Source organism: Fusarium vanettenii, assembly GCF_000151355.1.
Source record: "Fusarium vanettenii 77-13-4 chromosome 9 genomic scaffold NECHAsca_6_chr9_2_0, whole genome shotgun sequence".
NCBI lineage: Eukaryota > Fungi > Ascomycota > Sordariomycetes > Hypocreales > Nectriaceae > Fusarium > Fusarium vanettenii.
In genome coordinates, this window is record NW_003315877.1 from 2,215,635 (window position 1) to 2,237,134 (window position 21,500).

At 50.1% G+C, this 21,500-nt stretch overlaps 5 protein-coding genes across 5 annotated transcripts; 2 read left to right on the forward strand and 3 right to left on the reverse strand.

Annotated features, from left to right (window-relative positions):
• Nucleotides 1-1,430: 1,430 nt before the first annotated feature.
• On the reverse strand, nt 1,431-3,637 carry NECHADRAFT_101748 (uncharacterized protein). The gene is made up of 4 exons (XM_003050623.1): nt 3,466-3,637; nt 2,073-3,260; nt 1,917-2,022; nt 1,431-1,869 (listed from the first exon to the last, which is right to left on the reverse strand). The coding sequence occupies exons 1-4, from the start codon at nt 3,552-3,554 to the stop codon at nt 1,630-1,632; spliced, it is 1,623 nt and encodes a 540-aa protein (XP_003050669.1). The 5' UTR covers nt 3,555-3,637; the 3' UTR covers nt 1,431-1,629.
• A 3,994-nt stretch (nt 3,638-7,631) lies between these two features.
• NECHADRAFT_85225 (uncharacterized protein) lies at nt 7,632-9,386 on the reverse strand (the record flags this gene model as incomplete). Its single annotated transcript, XM_003050624.1, has 4 exons — nt 7,632-8,053; nt 8,107-8,709; nt 8,841-9,000; nt 9,036-9,386. The coding sequence occupies 4 exons, from the start codon at nt 9,384-9,386 to the stop codon at nt 7,632-7,634; spliced, it is 1,536 nt and encodes a 511-aa protein (XP_003050670.1).
• Nucleotides 9,387-9,932: 546 nt separating this feature from the next.
• On the reverse strand, nt 9,933-12,901 carry NECHADRAFT_85226 (uncharacterized protein; the record flags this gene model as incomplete). The annotated part of the gene is made up of 9 exons (XM_003050625.1): nt 9,933-10,798; nt 10,853-11,294; nt 11,396-11,625; nt 11,677-11,815; nt 11,862-11,902; nt 12,093-12,127; nt 12,279-12,448; nt 12,588-12,731; nt 12,818-12,901. 9 exons carry the CDS (start codon nt 12,899-12,901, stop codon nt 9,933-9,935), a joined length of 2,151 nt encoding a protein of 716 aa, XP_003050671.1.
• A 2,384-nt stretch (nt 12,902-15,285) lies between these two features.
• Nucleotides 15,286-16,228, forward strand: NECHADRAFT_85227 (uncharacterized protein; the record flags this gene model as incomplete). The annotated part of the gene is made up of 2 exons (XM_003050226.1): nt 15,286-16,122; nt 16,154-16,228. 2 exons carry the CDS (start codon nt 15,286-15,288, stop codon nt 16,226-16,228), a joined length of 912 nt encoding a protein of 303 aa, XP_003050272.1.
• Nucleotides 16,229-19,546: 3,318 nt separating this feature from the next.
• On the forward strand, nt 19,547-20,322 carry NECHADRAFT_49514 (uncharacterized protein; the record flags this gene model as incomplete). The annotated part of the gene is made up of 2 exons (XM_003050227.1): nt 19,547-20,141; nt 20,198-20,322. 2 exons carry the CDS (start codon nt 19,547-19,549, stop codon nt 20,320-20,322), a joined length of 720 nt encoding a protein of 239 aa, XP_003050273.1.
• Nucleotides 20,323-21,500: the final 1,178 nt, after the last annotated feature.

Consider the following 21,500-nt stretch of genomic DNA (forward strand, 5'->3'; position numbering starts at 1 on the left):
TACTACGAGCTTAGTCTTTTCACCCAGAGATTGCTTTCGGTCTAGAAGCATAAGACCCCTCCCCCTCGATTAGCATCATAGTAGAGAGTCCCATGCTTCACGAAGGCTACAGTAGTGGCGGGAGCTTCACTGAGTCCCCCGGGCCAAGCATACAGTTGGTCAAATGCCTTGACGGGTTTCTTTTATTCCCTTTCATGGATGCAAAACACTCCATCAGATATGAACTCTTAAAGACGGCACTCTCCTTCACTCTACAATCCTCGCGTCGTCAAAAGATGACCGCCTCTTGAAATCCCTAAAGCTCCCTTTTCCGACTACTTTGTCTCAAGTGCCGTCTCTTGCTACTCAGCACTACTGCATATCTCTCGCTAAACGTGTTCTTCTCAAACCCCATGGGAAAATAAAGCACATTGCGGGGATTTGTGGACTTTCTCCTCAGGGCCCGCCGTTGAAGTTCTAGGGCTAAGAATGTGGTCCCGTTGAGTTAACCTTAATGGAACCTATGGTGTTGGTGCGCAGTGCCGTAGTTGAGGTTATTTTAACCTTCACTTACCTAAAGACGTCTCACCGCCAACCTCGAACAGAGTTGAAGGGCAATCACAGTCAGGTGACCGTTTCCCGGCGACTATCTAATCAGCATGACCGGATTTTGCTGCGGATACGTTCAGGGGTGATAGACTCAGCTTACCCAAAGGCAGAGCCTGGTCCTAGCCTATGGGTGTTGAGAGATTTGTGAGGTGCCACTGCATTCTTTATCAACGGTGAAGAGATAATATTGCAGCCGAGGTCCTCTTGTTCAGGAAGCGAAGTGCCAGGTATCAACAAATTGATAACATGACGTCAGGTCCCAGTTGAAGTGGGTTGGTGGAGTGAAATAACGAACCCCAGAGTTATTGATAGCCGAGTCAGAGATAGATCAGCAAAACGCGCTTCCCATTACTTAGAGAGGCAGGAAAGGGGAGAACACCTGACTAAAGGCGCTCCCTCAAAGCCTATATCTCGAGCCGACAACCCACTAAACAGTGGGCTTGCTGACATGTTGGTTGTGAAAAGATGGATATCTGAGACAACCTCTTGGCCTGTAATATGTCAACGAGACGAACGTGTGTGTGCTGGGTCCACACAGTTCATAAACTAGAAGTCATGTCGGAGGAGCGGCTCCGCAGTTATTTGTTCTCCAGTTTAAATATACGGTTGCCTAACAGAACAAGGATGATCGACAGGAACCCCGTGCCATGAAAGATAATAGGACCCACGTTTTATGTAACCATGGTCCCTCAAGGTGTGCATTTCATAGGTGGGTGATAAGAACTGTCTGGGAATTATTAAATGCCGCGGTACGAGAGCGCAAGGGTGAGAGACGCAATATGGTGCAGAGACAAGCATTCAACCCATGAGAGGGTTCCCCACATACGAGACAAGATAATTCTCAATGAGAGATCTATAATTTCGTCATGCTCTATGAGCACAGACAGTATCGCTGGTCTATTCTAACAGCCAGGTCTGTCTATGGGTATCCAAAATGTTTCAAAACACAATTCCACTCCAGTTCATCCTCCCATCACATTGATATGTGATTCTATGGTTCTTGTGATTGTTGTAATCTTGCGGTTCCTGTGATCCCACAGTTTACGACTTGTCAGAGTTGTCAGAGTTGAAGCCAGAGTCGTTGCGGACATCCTCCGCATCAGGCTTCTCGGACATAGCACCGCGGCTTGCGGACTGGACAAGTCCGAGGCGGATAGCCTCCTGCTCGACCTCGGCCTGAGTGAGGAAGGGAAGCTCCTTGGCGGCCTTGACGTAGGAGATCTTCTCAACATAACCCTTGGCGAAGATGATGTCGATTTCCTCGAGAGAGCGGTTGGCAGTCTGTAAATGTTAGGTGGGATTCTTGCAGATAGGCGTTGGGAACTTACCTCAGGGTAGAAGAAGTAGAGGATGGGGAAGAAGCAAGCGTTGGCAACACCAAAGAAGAGGTAAGTACCCCAGCTGAGGCTCTTGATCATGTCGGGAACAACCATGCTAGAAAATGTTAGTTCATGTCGTCTATTTTCGCGAGTAACAAGACTTACACAATGAGGAAGTTGAAAAGCCAGTTGGTGCAAGTGGAGACGGCGTTGGCCTTGCCTCGAGTCTTGAGGGGGTTAACCTCAGCGGGGTAGAGCCAGGGGAGAGGCAGCCAGGTAGCTCCGAAAGAGGCAATGTAGGTGAATAGACCAACAAGAGCTCCCTTGGACGAAGCCACATCCTCAGGGTGCTTGCCACCAGGGATAAGACAGGCAAAGGTCAGGATCATGGAAAACATCTGACCAGCAGTTCCGTAAAGGAGAAGCTTTCGGCGACCGACGCGCTCAATGATGAACCAAGACGAAGTAGCGAAAATGCTGTACACGATCATGTTGACACCGCCGAGAAGCATGGCGAGGTTCTTGTCTCCAAAGATCTTGGTGCAGAGAATGGGGAAGTAGTAGATGACGGCGTTGCAGCCACCAACCTGCTGCATGAACTGAGAACCAGAGCCAAGCATCATACGTCGGAAGTGCTGAGTCTTTCCACCAGTGAAAAGAGCCTTGATGGGAGTGGACTTCTGGCCAGCGAAGCCAGAGGCGCGGATAGAGTCGAGGACAGAGTCGCGCTCCTTGCGGGTGTCGTCGCTGTCGATCTCGTAACCACGGATAGCGGCAATGACACGCTCAGCGTCCTCGTGTCTGTCGTGAGTAAGAAGCCATCGAGGACTCTCAGGAAGCCAGATCATGGCAATGCAGAGGACGAAGCCAAAGATGCACTGGAAGGCAATGGGGAATCGCCAAGTGAGGTCCTGGGGTCCGTAAGAAGCACCATAGTCGACCCAGTAGGCGATGAGAGTACCGAAGGCAATGACACCACCCTCGATGCAGATGAGAAGACCACGATTGCTAGTCTTACTGCACTCAGCCTGGTAGGTAGGAATAGTCGAGGTGTTGATACCGTTGCCGACACCAGTGACGACACGACCGACGATGAGCTGAGCAAGCTGGGAGCGACCCTTGATAGCAGAGACCTGAATGATGACACCGAGAATCATGATAACACCGCCCATGATCATGGCGCGTCGTCGACCGAGGAGATCACCGACCCAGAGAATAAACATGGCTCCCATCAAGCAGCCAATCTCGTAGATGGCGGTGACCAACCCCTGGATGGTCTCATTCTTGGTTTCCGGGAAATAATCGTGAAAAGGGTCTGCATCTATAATTCCCGACATAACCCCCTGGTCGAATCTGGCGTGTTTTTGAGGTTAGTTGATGATCTAGAGATGAAGTTTTGTGATCGTAAGGTGTCTGGGGTTGGTGTTGAGTGATCTGGTGATGCCCAACCACCAGGGTTGGCACACCCGAATAAGACTTCGATTATCATATTCAGGCGCTCAAGATAAATTATGGGAAGGATTATGATGAAGACAGTATCAAAAAAGATAATACGAACCCGAACAGGAGGAAACCAGTCGTGGCCACAGTAGAGATGGCCAGCGACAACTTCTTGCCAGAAAGGCCGGCAAATGTTGGAGGCGCCATATTGAACGATGCCAAATGAGGGAAAGCAAAACCAGCTGCTTGTAACAAAATCAACAAGGCTCACCCAGGAGCAATAAAAACAGTCGTGTATGTGTTACGGTTATGGTTTGCAGATCAATAGACCGAGGCCATCTGTCACTTTATATCTGCTACATGGACATGGCAGGGACCCGAAAAAGGTCTGTACGAGAGAAAAAACTCTGAACCCTGAACTCCACGACGGTCCACAAGAATTAACTGTATCCACGTCTCAGGATGATCATCCTTCGCACGACGTACGGAGATGTTATTACACACACACGTGAAAAGGATGTGACGAGGTATGGAGCTCCGCAAGCAGAGCAACCCTTGAGCCGAAGCGAAAAAAAGGACCCCCGTTCTGAGTCGTGCGGTTCCCCCAGTCGGAGTGCGGGACTGGCCTTACAGGGTGGCCCCCCGTGTCGTCATTCCGTGCCGGCACCCGAGCAATGTTATTGATTGTGGCCCTCCGGATCTGCCAAGCCCGGACCCGGTCCACATGGTCGGCCCCGCAGCGGAGACGACTAGACGGCTTCGCTCGGTGTTACTGAGGGAATGACGTCAGGCAGAGGTCCGAGGATAAGAGTTTTTGAGTGATGGCAAGCGGCAAAGGCGCGAGAATTATTGTTATCGACTCCAGAAGTTGGGAGTTTGGGCCTGTGGAGGATGGAGTGAAACATGAGGGTCCCCCCATCACCCTGCATGGTAGCACTCTGTTCGCAGACGGCAAAGGCATCATTGGCTCGACTCAAGCTTAATAAACGGATCATGTTGGTCAAGACTGACAGCGCAGACCTTGCTGTGTGTCTCGATGTGTCCTGATAGCATGCCGCGGTCGGGTGGTATTGCAGTATCTCGACCAACACTGGCAAGGTTCACACGTGAAGAATATGGCTTGATCTTGAGGCGCACGGTCGGGCGATCACAGCGCAGGTAATCTCACTCGTGGGGGAAAGCTCCGCAGATTTCTGGCCCCAGGGAGACAAAAAAGTTGGCTGACAGAGAACTTTTGTCCATGCAAATGCAATGAAACCGCGGGGAGCGAAGCAGCGCTTAAACCATGGGACCAGCAGACCCCCAACGTGTGTGAAATGGGGGGAGGGGATCTTCTCCGCAATGGGGGTGAGCACCTCGGACGAATACACGAATGCGGTGTGGCATGGTTGTTTCCATTAAGCATAGCAAACGAGCCCGAACGTAACGGTAGCAGGCGGTTGCGGGCCATGAGGGTCAACCATGGGGTAGGACAACGTCATTGTGTTCTCTAGGATGGACTGAGGGCGGACATTTTGTGGTTCGGTCATGGACCGACGAATGCCAGGTTTCGGACTTGGCAGAGTGATGAAAGTGAGGGTCTTGCCACAATCGATAAAGTTGTTCTAAAAAGTTCTTTGACAGAGTTCTTTGGATGATGGCGTGGGGCGGTAAGAAGATTCTTCAAGATGGTGATTGATCAGGGACGGTGAGATCAAGGTGGCCAGGTGAATTCAGGTGAAACACCAATCAGAACTTGTTTTGTGGGTCTCTGTGTGTGTCGTCATTGGCGCGCAAGGTAAAGAGTTTGATCGGTGTCGCCGATTCTGATGCTCTTCATCACAGCAGAGTCAGCTAGAAGAGCGCGTTAATGTTCAGATTTCGTACACAACTGCCGAACCGAATATTCATGTAGTTGATTTCATCCTTGGCAGAGCGGGTGATCGCCATCCAAAAGGGGGAATAATCGCAAATTGGAGGGATCGCGCTGCGCCGCGTCATCGCCCAGAGTGCTTGTCTTCGGCCAGCACCTTGGCGACAAGAGGCCAAGGCCTTAGAGCATCAAAGTCACAAGAGCATTTGCCTGTCTAGGCCATCACTTCACTTAAACCTCCGATGTGAGCTACCGGCCGAGTGATCTGGATTGAGGTGATGGTCCGCACGACTTCACACGTTGCGTCCGAGATTCCATCTAGATAGATCTCTCTAGCTCAGGTCGTGTCCCTGTTTTAACATCACTGATCAAGATCAGCATAGCGTCAATTGTGTCACTGGTCGAGTCGGGTGCCACCAACAGCTTCGCGAAATTGATGCCTACCCTATAGCATCTAGAGTGCTATCCGCGGCGTGGTGAACATCTGTTAATGCATGACATGACGCCGCAATCGTGAGGCTTTTGAAGAAATGCGACGCTCCAATTTATGTCGAGAGTATATTTCTGCTTTCTTGGGTTCTCCGCATTATGTATGTAAGTTGCGGTCGGAGGCTTCTGAAGTTCATCAACTTGGAAGTTTTTTTTAGTTGAGACAGTGCAGTTGAAGCAAGTCGAGATGGCAACCAGCACCAACACTTTACAAAAAGATGATGATACCCGCCTCGCCTTCCAAGAAGAAAACGCATCAACAGTATGGAAGTGCTTCTAGTTTCTCCCTGCTCTCAGATGACTTGATCGTAGACTCCGAGGAGCAAGTCAAAGTTGAAGTGGAAGACTGCTGACTAAGGATTTGGGTTTATCGATAAGGCGCCACGTTCTGCTCTCTGGTACGCCATACCACCACAGTCACAGCACAGAGTGGCGTCCAAGAACCATGCGCCACAGTGGGTGGGGGTCGTTGTCCAGCGGGCGGTACTTCCGGCACGACCATTCTCGCATCCTCTCTCCCGTGGACTTCAACATCTCTTCTCTCACAGTATCCTCCAGCTTCTCGCGCTCTGCCCGAGCGATGTTTTTAATCTCTTTGATCATGTCGAACCATCTACCCCGCGTGACCGATATCGGCGCCCTTGGCCATGAGTGAGCGGCCCTTTCCCCAATGTTTGCCTTGAACCGGACGGCTTCCTCTTAGCTGGGGCCAGAGGCAATGCAATGGCTCGCAGGCCTCTCTTCAGGCTACAAGCTTATGCCGAAGCTCCGACGTTTCTTTCCACCGTTTCCCTTCGTTGATGATGGAAGCCGCATCACGACCTTCTTTTGCACTCGCCCAGGTGCGCCGACGGCTCTTCTTCCCCAGGCAACCCGGTAAGTCATTTTCTTCCGTCTTCTTGTTGCCAAAGTGTGAGCGCTAAATAATGATGAAGATGCCACCGCCCCAACTCTCAACGATGTATATCCAAGAGACACTCTAGCAGCTCACAACGTTGCTCTTTCATCTCCATCCGCAGCAAGAACGATCTCACCAGACACACCATCATCACATTATCCTCAACCTCCATCCCATCACTATGTCCAACAAGCTACCCGGTACCACTACCCTTAATAGCCGCGGCGAGCAGGAGTCGGTGAGCATCTTCCCCATGCCTGGGACAGAGGCAGAGGAAGTGCCCTTGTGGCAGTTTTTCGAGGAGAGACCTGTGTCTAACCATGCTGGCACTTCCTCCCTTCTTGGTGAGTGGGATTCTTTTGATGTCTTAACTTGCGTCGTGGATCGAGGAAGTGCTAAGTGTGTTAATATAGACCCTTCCACCACCACCCTCGACGATGTTTAGGAGCTTCTCGAGAAGCAGGCTGTGGAGGAAGAGGCTGTTCTACAGCAGGAGAGAGACGACGAGGACTACAAGACACTTCGCGTTCCAGCTGGCAAGTACAAGCAAAACACTTGCCGGTTTTGCAAGAAGACCTTCAAGGAGCGCAAGAGGCTGAGCCTTCGCCCGGCATTGATGGAACTGGTTTTATGTAGGAAGCACGCTGAATACCTACCTAAGAATGTGACAATAATAAGCATAAAAATGAGACAAACTTATCATATAATTAGTAAAAAACTAGCCGATGTCTTAGACTGTCAGCCTCATCTTTAATCACTCTCGTCACATGTTATGCTATTCTTTCACACCGTCACACTCGCCCTTGTCTACTACAATATTTGATTGACTGCCTTTTGGCTGGACACAACCGTATGCCCCATAGCCGCAATTTTGCGATGGGCAGATGTGGGCAATGATGAGAGCAGGGGAAGAGTGAGAGGCCCGGGGAAGATGTTGCAAGGCAACCATACAGTTGATCTTACGACACGAGAGAGCCCATGATTCCAGTAAGAGATGTTCCAAGGGAAAATGCACATTTCATACATTGTCTATGTTACCTAGAGTCTAGAGTGGCACTTCCTCCTTACGCCGTCTAATCCTCAACTCCAAGAATGGATCACCGGTCAGGGTAAAGCCATGCTTGTAGATCTGGGGTGATGCCCCCTCCTTCAGTTCAAAGTCATATTTGAGAATAATCTGAATCAGTGCGATCTTGACTTCGTTTGACGCAAAGAACCGACCCGGGCAGGCATTCTGACCGTGACCAAACGCAAGGTAGTCTGGGCTTGTAGAGACAAGTTGAGAAGAGTTCTGTTTCGCTGGATCGTCGCGCATCTTGTAGAACCTGGTACCATCCCACTGATGTGGGTTTGGATGAAGGCTGGGATCCCACATCCTGTGGGATGATACTGCCACACCAGTGTTCTTGGGAATGACCGTGCCATCTGATAGCTTGACGTCGTCGAGGGCAAGGCGCATCATGGACACTGGTTCAAAAATGGTTAGCGACATGCCTTCATTAAAGGTATGCCGAACTTACCAATCTCAGTAGGCTTCATTCGCTGACTCTCCTTAATAACACTGTCAAGCAACTTCATCTTGTACAAAGACGTCTTGTTCCAGCCCTCCTCTCGAAGCACCGAGATCATTTCCTCCCGCAAAGGCTTGAGAATTTCCAGGTTTTGTGAAATCCGGGTAAGAACTTGGGTGAGGAGATCGGTGGTTGTATGAATCGCAGCAAGAGACAGACTGAGCTGCATGGCTGCTCGGTCATAGGTTGCACCCTTGGCCGCTTTGTCAAACCAAGCGATGGCATCGTTGTAGTCTGGGATATCTTGTCCAGCGGCAGTAAGCTCCTGATTTCGCTTCCTTCGCTCCTCAACCACAGAATTGATCATTGAACGGGCTTCTTTGACGTCTGCCCTGAGCTTGCGGCAGCCGGGTAGGAACCAGTGTACCAAGGGACGAACGAACTCTGGCCACATACGGAGATCTTCGCCGGCAAAGAACCCCGTGACTGTATAATCGCGAGTGATTCGAAGCCAGTTCTCATTGCGACAAAGCTCTGGACCGAGGAAGACGCGTGAAGAGATCCGGGCGACTAGTCGTAGGACCTTGTCCCTCATTGGAATATCGTGCCACTCTATGTGAGTATGTGAGTTTAGCGTAGCTCATATAAAACCTGGAGATGACCCACCCGTCTCATTTGTGAAGAGTTCTTCCAACGACAAGGAAGTCTCTTCAGCCAAAGGCTCGGTAACCTTGCCTACAGACTTTCAGTTAGCGACGAAAATCCGGAGGTGCAGGGGACCGCACTCAAAAATTTGGTGAGATCCTTGGTAACAACGGTCTGTACCAAATTTGTACCTCCTGTGCCCGCGGCAAAACCATCAAAGCCTGGCAAGTTACCATGGAATGACTTTTGCGATGTCAACTCTTGAGCCGAAGCAGTGTGGCAATCCAGCATACCTTGAAAGTCCACTGACTAAAGCTTAGTCGTTTGTCGCTTCGAATCTCCTGGGCTAGGCTAGGTGGGAGCACAGTGATCTCCTCGACGTCCGAGATGAGTCGAACTGGCTTGTTTGGGTTTGAGTTGAACCAATCGCCGACCAGCTTGGTTGCTTGAGAGACATATTCTTTCTTGGGTCTCTGGTTTGTGAGTTCCAATCCTTTCCTACCATTCAAGATTGGAACATTGGATCGAAAAGGTTGGAAGGCATGATAAACAAAGAGAATGACGGCAATCGTGACGATGAGTGGAAGGGGTTTCCCTATGGCATCGAGCCTGGGCAAGAGCTCAGCCCACAGCATGGAATGCATCTTGAGGGACTCTGAAGCGGATGATGGTTTTTCGAATGCTGTTCTATGATATAGTTCCTGCTTTCAACTATTTATACTTGAAGTATTATGCGCTCGGGACGTTCTCAATGCCATCGGGATGCTCCCAAAGCCCGAGAACGAGTGGATCAATCCCCAAGCTCGACGAATACCTGGACAACTATTTGGCATATCATCATTCTATACTTCTCTTGTGGACCTGCCTATGTCAATCATTCCTTAAGAGAGCCAATGTTACCCGCTGCGGAGTCGGCAGTTGTGGTCCATGCCCGGGATATGGCCTCTCGTAGAAGGCGAAAAAACGGAGCTTTGAGACAAACGTCGTAATGTACGACTGCCGACACGCGCGGAATCCACGGGACGGGGCGAGGCCGTTTGCATCGGGGAATTTTCCCGTCTGTCATGCAGGTTGACCTATCGTGTCAAAAGAGGATAGATATGAGCGCATCCTTACTGGATGGGGCGAGGCCACGAAGCTTCTTTGGTGTTTGGGTGATTATTTCTGGACTCATGTGCATGTATGACATCTCATGATAACCCCCGTCTAGCCCGGACATGCTTGTCCCAGAGAAATGCTACATCAACGAAATACAAGGTAAATACGAGCCCTACTATGGGTGCCGACATGACAAACCACGACCAAATCCCCAAGTTTGTATCCTCGATCTGCGTCACGTTCATCCCGAAAAAGCTGGTGGTGAAAGACAGTGGGACGAAAATGAAGGCCAGGAACGTCAGTTTCCCGACGCGTTGCGCTTGGCCGATTGCTCTCTGAGACTCTGAGATGGACATGCTAGACATGAGCACTGTGATGGCCTCGGTGGTGCGTATGTGGAGGCTAATCGTGCGCTCCAGGATGTGTTCATAGTCTTGTTCCACACTCTTTGCGGCAATGTCAGCTTTACTGCTGTCAGAACCATCTTTCGGCCATGTTGAGAGCCGAGTATTCCTAATGCTCTCAAGCACCTGCTTTGTCTTTTGAAGATGACGGTACAGCATCTCCTTTGTGTACTTGAGATCCGGCAAGCTCTCATATTCTTGATCAGCAGGTCGTGATATGTAGCTGTCGAGTTTGGCGTCAATGAGGTTGAGGAACTGCACTTGTGAGCTCGCTGCAAAGTTGAAGATCTCGTTGAGGTTGTAAAATGCATCCTTGGCCTTGATTTTCGGGCGAAGCGAACGTCCATAGTCGTGAGAAAGGTTTGATAGTGACTGGATTTTATCACCGGAAATGCCCATTCTATCAGATGGCTGACCAGCGAAGAGGTGACATTTTAGAGCAAGATTCGGTTTATGGCGGATAACAGGGAGATAATAAGACTCTGGCATTCGAACGGACCAAGGAATGGTAGTCAAGTTAGGAAAATCCGTCCCAGCGTCGAGCCAGACAAGCACTGCAAGAGTTAGTATGCGTATAGTATTTCATCGAGACGTATGACTTGACGAACATGTAAAGGACTTTTGACCCCTGGCTCGTTGCAGGCAAATCGAGATGCGCTGCTCGATTGCAAAGTATGTCTCATCGAAGACGTAAAAATTCCGGACCATGGAGTCTCCAAGTTGCATCTGCGAAGATGACAGCTTGGAGATTTCGTGATAGTGAGAGGACAGGGATATTACACCCTCTCTCCTTAACTGATCGATCCTATCTACTCGCAATTGAGACGTAGATCCCGTGCGCTTGCCTATCGTGAAGACGGGCAGTTCGATTAGATGTACACATGAAGATGGTAGGGATGGGATAGAAAAGGCGCTTGCGTTATCGTCAACGGGACTAAAATCTAGGTGACGACAGAAGAACTCTGGATCAATAAGGTACCGGGCGCCGATGTTGTTGATCCATTGCGCTGTCATGAAGCCACGTAAGAATATGATGCAGTTCTCAGGAGGCTTGGTTAAGTTGAAGTGGTAGAATTCGCTTGGTTCTTTAAAAGAAACGGGTGTCTGCCGTTGTGACGGTTCTCATCTGCAGACTCAGCCTCTCCATCTACATCTCCGCCAGATGGTGAGTGGTGCCTAGATGATTGTGATGAAGATTGCCGGGCAATTTGCTCGATGCCTAGTAGATAGAGTGTGACAAACTCTTCGCTGTTGGGCCGCAAGTCTAACCGCACCGTGGCTGGACGATCGTGGAGGTACTGGGCAAGCGAAATATGGTTTTGACCTGCGCCAGTGGAGAGCTTGGAATATCCGAGGACAGCGTTTGCATACTCTTCCGGGCCTTGAGTGAAATAGTTAGAAAAAAGATCTAAGCCAGATAAACGAAACTTACGTAACCTATCGGGCTGTGGGTTTTGCTTCTTTTTCGTTGCCTTCGCTTGGCTTCCCCTTAGACGAGGAGCAGCCGGTGCGAGGCTCATCGTTGACGAAGTTTGATCACTTGTAAGCCTTGTAGAAAGAAATAGCAGGCTCTGCAGCCATTAAGTGAGAATATTCTAGTCACATGACGCGACTAACCCTCTCGCTCTGAGCCAGAGCCTTGTTGCCTTGTGCATGAGCTATTTCGGATTTTCAGCCAGTTACCCCTACTCAGCCACTGCTCAGCCTAGGCTTAGTTCGGGCGGTCAACGCGGACAGAGGGACATTAGATGTGTACATTTGCGGTCCAACTATGGCGGGTAAAAATACCTTGAAACGAGGCTGATTTCTGCCGACATTGACATCAACCTACACCTAGAGACTACGTACTATCTACTGGCTTAGTTATCCCATCGAGGGCTGGGCTTCAACTATAACGAAGAGCACCATATTAAAACTTCATAGACTCATAGCATTCTATCCTAACCAACACAGTAGCCTCTGAGACTATGTACATTGCCCGAGGCTTCGAACAGGTATTATCTAGACCAAAAAGAAACTAGAGTGTCAAAATACTCCTCTGTGAATTTCTCGCTCGGAATGGTATCCCCGGGGCTCAACCTTTTCCTTATACTGTAAGCTTTGTCCAAAACCTCGTCTGCGTCTTTGTTCTCCCCCATTAATCGATGTAGCTTGCTCCTCTTGAATGTAGTCCGTGCAAGTTCGCTGGCCAGGTACGGACGGGACTAGAATATTCGCAAAGAGGTACCCAGATATTCGCTATAAGTCTAATTAGCTTCATTCAAAAGGAGCGGGGAAAATCACGCACGCAGCTTCTTTATGTAATCCATCTCGCATGTAATGTCCGGCAATCCTGTGGCACACATCTCCAACTCTGTGGTGGTTCATGCCGAGAACCTTCTTGTACTGTTCCAGACAGCGAAGGTGGAAGTCAAGGCTCTCATCGAAGCGACCTAGTGATTCCAACAGGTTGCAGAGGCCGTAGAGAATCTTGCCCGTCCTCAAGACCTGTTAGCATTGATCATCCTGGAGGTGTCTGACTTGAAAGAGCGAGTATCATCAGCTTCCCAGGCGGCCGCATGGATATCGCGGACCTCGACCAAGGTTGTTTTAGCGGCCGCGAGGTCCCCCTTGAGCCAATACATGAAGCCGAAGTTTGGCTTAGGCCACCCAAGCATGGTGTCTTCGTAGTCATCTAGCCCCTGGAAAATCTCGATCGATCTGATAAAGGCTGCGATGCCTCGTCAATCATGTCGGCATTTTCATAGGCTACGCCAATCTCGTTGTAGGCATACCCCAGCTCGTAGTCTTAGACAGGTGCTCCAGAATCCGATTTCCTTTCGAGCAGCATGTCCAGCCACTCTCATCCGCTAAACCACTACATCCATTCCACGTCCACGATCGCTTCAAATGGATCCACTACACTAACAGGCTTCGTAGATTAAGGTCCATCCAAGTCACTGCTCCCGCTGGTGGATTTAGTGGAGTGGTTTGCAACCCTGGCTCTAGAACAGATAGAGCAGGAGGTACATCATTATTTTTAGATCACTTTAAAGTCTCAGCAATCCCGGGGCATATATCAACTTCAGGCCATAAGCTATTATTAGCGACTGCAGAGCAGAGTGTTCATTCGCTTTTACCTTAGCTTGTAATGCGATAAAAAGAATGGCCCAACGCGCTACTTGTCACAAGACACGGCGACTGGTCTCAGCCACAAGCCACAGAGACATCTATTTTAGTTACAGCCTTCAGCTGCGTGCGATCAAAAGAATGCATCGATACAGAGTTGAAGCCCCGTACACGCTATTATACTCTTGTCCCCGAAAACTTGGCACTTGCAGCAGAATAAAGGGGCTGAGTCTAGTTAGGTGTCAGTCCGGGAAAGGCAGCGTGCTACTAATTTTGGGATAGATTGACTCAGGAAGTCTGTCATTGGACATGCGCTAATTCGTGGCTACGAGAGACCGGAAGTGAGTACTTGGGTATTCTAGGCCAACATATTCCAGATCCTCGTAATGACATCTGGGCTGCGGGGTGTCTGATGACGCACTTCTCAAGGAAACGACTTTATAAGTACAGCCAAACCTCCCTGCAGATCGACCGCACTGATTCAAACGAATGTTCCTGTCCATGGTCCCACAATGCAGCAATTTTTTATTCTATCCAGTCTGCTCGGCCTTGGTAAGCAAGTCTCCTGGTCCACACCCAAGGGAGGATCTGATAGGTCATTCTAGGTCGAGTCCTGGCGTGTTCACCTGGCTGGCACGGCACTGCACCGTTTTGTGACGGAGAATGCCCCGCCGGCACCCGCCAGACGAGAACCGATGACTGTGGTGATGGGCATTGCTGCGCGACTGGACACAAAGTCTACTGCGAATGCATTGATAACCCTGGCTGCGCGGCTTTCTGGAGCGGGACTGCGCCGTTCTGCTCTCCGGAGCCGTGCCCGGCTGGATGGCACGAGGCAGGGAGAAGTGACTGGGGCGACGGTGGCTACTGCGTCACTGGGAAGAAGAGACTCTGTGAGTGCAACGGCGGTGGAGGCCCACCGTGTTCTCCAAAACCGGCAGATGTCCACTGCGATGGCATTTTCTTGATCTGCAACAATGGCTGCTCGACCTTTGTTTGTGGAGGGTGCTTCGGGTTCGGGTAGCACCAAGGCTACGACAACCGATGGTGACTCAAGTTCATTCAACTGTAGATGTTTCAAGGCTTCCGTTAAAACTGAGTCGTGTTTAGTATTTAGTCCAGATTTCGTTGAAAATAACATGTCGCGAATATTGTCCAACCAACTCTTAAGGGCGACTCTGTGAACCAGCAGCATCTCAAAAAGACAATCTGCCACATCCCTCTTTCGGACAGCACCCCAAGGAAATCTCGTACGTATGAAAGCATGCTATTACGTCGACCGGCCAGGTTAGAAGCCCGAAATAGAATATGTGCCACAGTAACCGTTAAACTACCAGTCGACTTCAAAGCTCTCTCGTAGTAGAATACAGACTCAGCGGCGACTTACAGGTTGGCTACAAATCCAGAATTATGAACTTGAACTATTTATAGAACCTTTCTGCTAATTTAGAAGTCCTGGATCCGTAGATGTACTGAAATCTTCCCCAGTCCAAGCTGAAACTCCTACACCTGGGCTATATATGGTAACTTTCTTGAATACGATTCGAGGGCCCGGCACTAGAACGAGAACTATTCATAGCAAGCTTTCCTGAAATCTACGGAGACCAGCAGCACCTTTGTCTGTGTCTCAATCCTATTGGCAGATGTCCTCGGACGTAATGCTCAGCCCCTTTCTAGTAGCACGCGTGGCTCTCAAACATCATGGCACGCCCGCTCGGTGTCCTGCAGGTGCATTCAAGTTTCAAGTTTGGACGTGTCTATTTATAGCAGCTTTCGTCTAAATTTGAACATTGCCAGCACCGTGGAGTTCTGTCAGCGGCATCACGGCCTGCCGCTCCAGCATAAAAGCCTGAAAATAGGCATAGGCGAGAGATCTTATTCCTCGCTTTGTTCCCCTGTTCCAAAACGTCCAAGCTGTCCAGCTAATGCCATGATGATTTCAGCTTTCCGATGCACTATCATTTGGGCTTTTGCCCTCATGATCGTGATCGGCTCTCTCTCAGAGGCCACTCCGATAGCATCAGACGGCACCAGCGCATACCATTCCATCTCTGCTCGAGCTGCTGCGCCGTGGCAAGCTCGACACAGAATGACCTCTTCCGCCTTCCAAGACACGTTCGGCAAGCTGGTACATGACAAGTATCGCCTCACCTATGTGAGCGGCTACACCATCGACGATGATCCACGCTTCGCAGCCATCTGGGACCAAAATGGTTCTTCGGATTGGGCTGCGAGGCACGGCATGACCGGTGCGGAATACCAGGGCCAGTTCAATACTCTCGTTGGCAAGGGCTTCCGGCTCCGTCTCGTCAACGGATACACCGTTGCGGGAGACGCCCGGTACGCAGCCATCTGGGACAAATCTGCGGGTCCCGCGTGGGTCGCTAGACATGGCTTGAGCTCCTCGGAATACCAGAGCGCGTTTGATGCTTTCTCCTCACAGGGGTACCGACTGAAGCATGTCAGCGGCTGCTCGCAGGGGAATCAGGCCTCGTATGCGGCGCTGTGGGAAAAGTCGACGACTAACATTACATGGGTTGCACATCATGGCATGGCGTCGTCTGACTATCAGGGGCTTTCTGATAAGTACGTGGGGCAGGGCTTCCGTCTTGTTCATGTCAATGGCTATGTGGTCAACAATGTGGATTATTATGCTGCGATTTGGGACAAATCGCCAAGTGGCCCTTGGGTTGCGAGACATCGGATGTCCTCGGCGGAGTACCAGAATGAGTTTGATAACTGGGTGGGTCAAGGATATCGGTTGACGCTGGTAAGTGGGTATACGTTGAATTCAAATCAAGATATGTATGCTGCTCTTTGGATCAAAGAGTAGTAAGGTTTTGGATAGGTTTGAGGTACTTCGGGCTCTTTTCTGAATAGGAGAACTTGAAGCGGAAATTGTTGGCCAAATATAAATTGTCACAAAAGAGGTACCTTGCTATCTTGGATAAAAGCATCTCTAGTCTCCTTAGATATAAAATCAGCCGCAGCAAGGCTGTCAGTTGCTGTTCTGGTTATATATTCCTTGAGTGAGGATGCAGGCCCATTACAGACCAACACCATCGCGGTAGCCGTGTTCCGACGCACCGTACTCACAACAGGCAGCTTCTATCACTCATGTCGAGTAGCTGTTTATCCAGAATCTCGGACGTCAGTCTGGTGGCTAAGGCTCTGCCACGGGGAGGAGGAGCAGAATGAGCCCCACGCCCCAACTCATCAGCCCGCGACTTCATTGGTCTTCAGTAGACAAGGATGGACTTGCTAAGTTGCCCTTGCGTCTTTACCCCCACCCCAACCCCGGTTCCGGTCGGAGATCCGCCTGACAACCGAGGTTTTGGGGGTACTCAGCTTGATGTGTTGAGATCCGTGGTTTAACGGATCAATGACTATTCCGATCCATTGGTGGCTGGGATGTGGATGTCATCTTGTCAATAGCTTCCGCTGGTTAGCGCTAGTCTCTTTATCTTCTAATCAACTCAACATGCTCATTTCAACACAAAGTATCGGCCAAGAAGCCCAAGCCGAGAATGGCGTCGCAAGGCTCAACGCCAACACACCAGAGCTGCAGAGAGCTCGTGGGTCAGTCAAAGGTGCCAGATAGATGTTGAGTGTATTTCGGTCAGGTTGGTATGCGACAATACTTGCTTTATGACAGAGTTGCCGCTGTCCCGGAACACCGGGCATGTCGTAAGTCATGAGATTAACTACCCAACCAACATGAGCCTCGATTCCCTTGAGATCGGAATGGCGAAAGTACCAGTCTGAAGAGGGGGCTGTAAAGGTGACAATGTAGTCGCGACAGCTCACGTTAATGGTCTCTCGCAGGTCTTTACGGGTAGTTCTTGGCATCCCCGTCTGAATCGTCGCAGTCGTCAGCGCTGGGATATTCCCAGTCCTAATGGTCCATTAGCTTTTCATAACGGGTATCCTGGTGATTCCTTAGAGTGAAAGGAGTGTTTCATATTCCTATCCAACCTCTACCATATTCGTCATAGAGCATCACTCTGCGGGTCGCAAGAAGGCAGACTTTAAAAGGGAAACAAGATCGGTAATAAGGTTAACAAGGGTTAGAACATAAATCTGTGCCTCGATGAAATAGTTACCCACTGGTACATTCAGGACCCTCCCGCTGGTTTCAGCCGTTTTAGCGATGGGGCCTTTACGGGTTATGCCTGAATCGACAAAAGGATCGGCGCTGCGTTACCTTAATGCTCCCTTCCACTGGCTGAAGCCGCAATCGAGGACCATCTCGCGACCAGCTCTGATCACTTCACACTCAAACTCACCCTCCCCGACATAACACCGGTCCCGATGCAACCGGGCCGGATCCGCGTGACAACAGATGACGAGCTCAAACGCTTCGTCGAAATCGTAGAGCTCGGGGCTGCACAAATCCCCCTCGCAGACTTGACCCCATCAGAGCTTGACGAGCTCGCCTCGAAGCTTGTGAACCTCCTAACATCGGCGGCGAGAGCGGCCGGCCGACCTTCGCGGAAGGGAGCGCGTACTGCACCCTGGTGGACCGAAGAATGCGCCAGCGCCGCGGCCGGATTCCGCGCAATGAGAAGATTCAGATTGCTTCATTCCTTCTAAATGTGCAGTAGGGGAACAACTGTTTATGTACAGGCACGATCTCTTGTAGAATGTTCCTCCTTCTTCCACACCTTGCCACCGACTTGGTCGCCTCACACTTGTGATATCCAACAACGAGCTCCTCGCACCCTGCGCACGACCAAAGCTCATCCAGCAACGCTTTGGCGATGAGCAAATGACGCCGCTGCAGATAGCATCGAAAGAAGAGACGGCTGGAGCCTTCCTTCATTGGGCCCAGACACTCGACCCGCTCACCCTGGTCGTATACTCAGATGGCTCTCTGTCCTCGGACGGAGCCGCTAGCTACGGCTTTACCATCCACCAAAACAGCCTCCCGGTCTTTGACGGATCAGGTCGACTCGGACCGGCTGAGGTCTTTGATGCCGAAGCCACAAGGGCATTGGAAGGCTTGAAAGCCGCCCTAAACCTGCAGGAATCGGCCTGTCACACAGAGTCAAGCGAGGCGAGATCAAGCAGCAGACGAGGGAGTGTGGGGCTTCTGGGAGATGCGAACTGTCGCATATCACTAGGTTCGTGCGACTGGATATGAAACGCGGCCCGTACTTTGGGGTCGTGTATCTGGTTTCACATCTAACTTATCGCATCAAGGATTCTAATCCTAACGATATGAGCTTAAATAGCTATGCCCGAATATATGGCTATTTAATTTCTTTGTTCTTTAGATAATTCTTATAAATTGACTGGTGCCATCTATGATCCCTGTGGAGCCAATTGTCTGACACGGCAACTATCCTGACTTTAAAGGTCACGTGATTCGGCTTTGGATTATTTGGCGGGTGTCCGAACATTAGCCGCCTCTAAATACAGGTGGGAACGGGACATCTCCTGAGTGCGTGTAGACCTCCACTGTGGTTACTGCAGGGGTAGTAGGCCAATCGGAGGGCTTGACAACCGCAGTACCTTCCTCTAGTCTACGTTTTGGTCAAGAATAAAGTATACTCATGATAAGATCTTAGCGATAAGCTGCCCATAACCACCTAAAACCGACGCCAATTGTTAAAGGACTAACACTGGGGCGAGTTACTTCGCGGAGGTCTACACGCGCTCAGGAGATAGGGCTGCCAAGGTCAAGTCATTATGCTGTCATGATGATGCAGGGAAGCAAATTCTCATAGGAGGTTCCGACGTCTTTGAGCCAATCACGTCGCACAGATCGCCTCTGAATCCAAATTTGTTAGTTACGTGGTTTGCTAGCACATGCCAATTTTCATAGTGAATTCATTGCCGTCTGCCAGGCAGAGTTACCAGGGTTGGTGGGTGAGTGAGATCACTCATGCGAAAACTCATCATGGTTTCGTAATGCAACAACGCTTCTTATTCGGAAGGATACGAAATGGGAACAATGTCGACCAACTGATATGGAAGAACAAGTATACCGCCAATCACCTTGGACAGGAGAACAAAGGAATGGGGTCTTAAGGTGAGGGGTAGAACCTAGACCTTTCGTCGCTTCGTTCTTCAACGCATAAGAATAATGATGGTTCCGTTACTTCGAAAAGCCACCGAACACGATTCAGCTTAAACAACCTCTACCCATCATCAGAAGTCCTCATTTACTACACTAACATCATACTAGCAACATGTCCCCTCCTCGCCGAGCACTCATCAGTGTCACTTCCGCCAAGGCGACCCTTTTTCAAGGAAAAGAGACAACTGGACTATTCATCGGCGAAGCCCTGCACCCCTACAGAGTCCTTCGGGCTGCTGGCTTTGAGGTCGACCTAGCATCGGAAACGGGCACTTACACGGCTGACTGGCTCTCGCAGCAGCCTGACTTCCTCAACGGCGACGACCTGGTCACTTGGAACGATGTAGATAGTGACTTTCGAAAGAAGCTCGACAACATGCCCAAGGCTGCAGATCTCGATGGGTCCAAGTATGGACTTTTCTACGCTTCTGCTGGCCATGCTGCATTGATCGATTATCCCACAGCGGCCTCACTTCAAAAGATTGCAGCTCAGGTTTGGGCTAACGGTGGCGTCGTCTCGTCTGTTTGCCACGGCCCTGCCATCTTCGCCAATCTGATTGATCCAACCACCAATGAGCCTTTGATCAAGGGAAAGAAGATTACTGGGTTCACTACCGAAGCTGAATACACCCTGAAGATCATGGACGAGCTCAGGAGCTGGAACACCGAGATGGTCGAGGAAGTTGCCGCTCGCCTTGGTGCAACTTGTAGGTTTCACCTGCACTGTGAATGTGGTTTCTGGTTACTGATCAGCCCGTCTCAGATCAACGTGCGCCCGGTATTTGGGACGATTTCCATGTCGTTGATGGCCGTCTCGTGACGGGCCAGAACCCAGCTAGCGCGACCTCTACGGCTGAAGCCGCTGTTGCAGTGTTCGAGACGCCATGAAACTCAACTTCTTTCATCTAAGCGGATAGGAATGTTAGGAGGAGGACCAACATTCGTCTGTGAAGCTTCTTCAGGGCAAGGCTGTTATAGACCCTGTTCTTTCGCCTTGTTTTGGGCCGGCGGTCAAAATTTCCCTCTCAGTGATGTGGCTGTCTGTGAACCTGATAACATCACAAAATTAGCCTAGGGAGACCACAATTAACTCCAACATTGTTTATTATATCATCCATCTATTACATACAGTGGGGTGCGGGATTAGCGTCAGTGTGTGGGGTTTGGGCTTTCTCGAATTCATTCTAAAATTGGCTACTGAGTGGGCCTGTGCACCGTCCCGATACGGTGGGTCTTCCAGCAAAATCGACCTTATAACCAGCAAGGGCCTTGAATCTGCGCACTGTGCTTAGTCCGTTTTCGTCAAAATTGTAATGTCAAGTCACTGACGCTGAACTCGCACCCCACTGTACCCAAAAGTTATCCTCCAGGGCACACAGTTACAGTGCAAGTTCAAAAGTCTGTTTCCACCCCACGCGATTGACCCACAATAGCCACGCGACCGCGAAACCCTTCTAAACTTCAACCTTACACAACTTTGTCCCATAATGTCTACTCCGCGTCGTTTTGGTACCATTATAAGTGAAAATCGTCAGAAAGGTCATGAGTTTTCTCCTGAAGCGACAGGAGCTATTTTGGGAATGTTGGCGGTCGTTATGTCCGTGCGGGCTGCCGCGACCGAGTTCGAGACCAACTGCACGGCAATCTTAAAGATTAAGAAACGCTTCGATGAGACCGGCATAGTAGACAATTTTCCTCGAAGTAGCCGGCCTTATTTACTTAGCCGGGCACAGAGACGATATATTCTACGACCTATCTGTAAAGACCGCCGTATCTTCTGGGATGCCCTTGTGAATTCTATGGAGGGCAAAGTGTCTAGAAGTATAATTAAGCCAGTTGTTAAGTTCTATTACGAACGCAAATAGAAAGCTCTCGAGAGACCAAAACTAGATAAAGATATGGCAAAGACCAAGCTATATTGGTGTTAAGCTTGGTTAGAAGATATTGAAGAATTGTTAGAGGTATGGCCGTTCGAAGGTAAACTCTCTGTCGCGTTACTTACCGAAGTAAGATGATTGACTCTAACGAACCTTCAATCTAGGATAAAAGTAGCAACCCTAATGCCT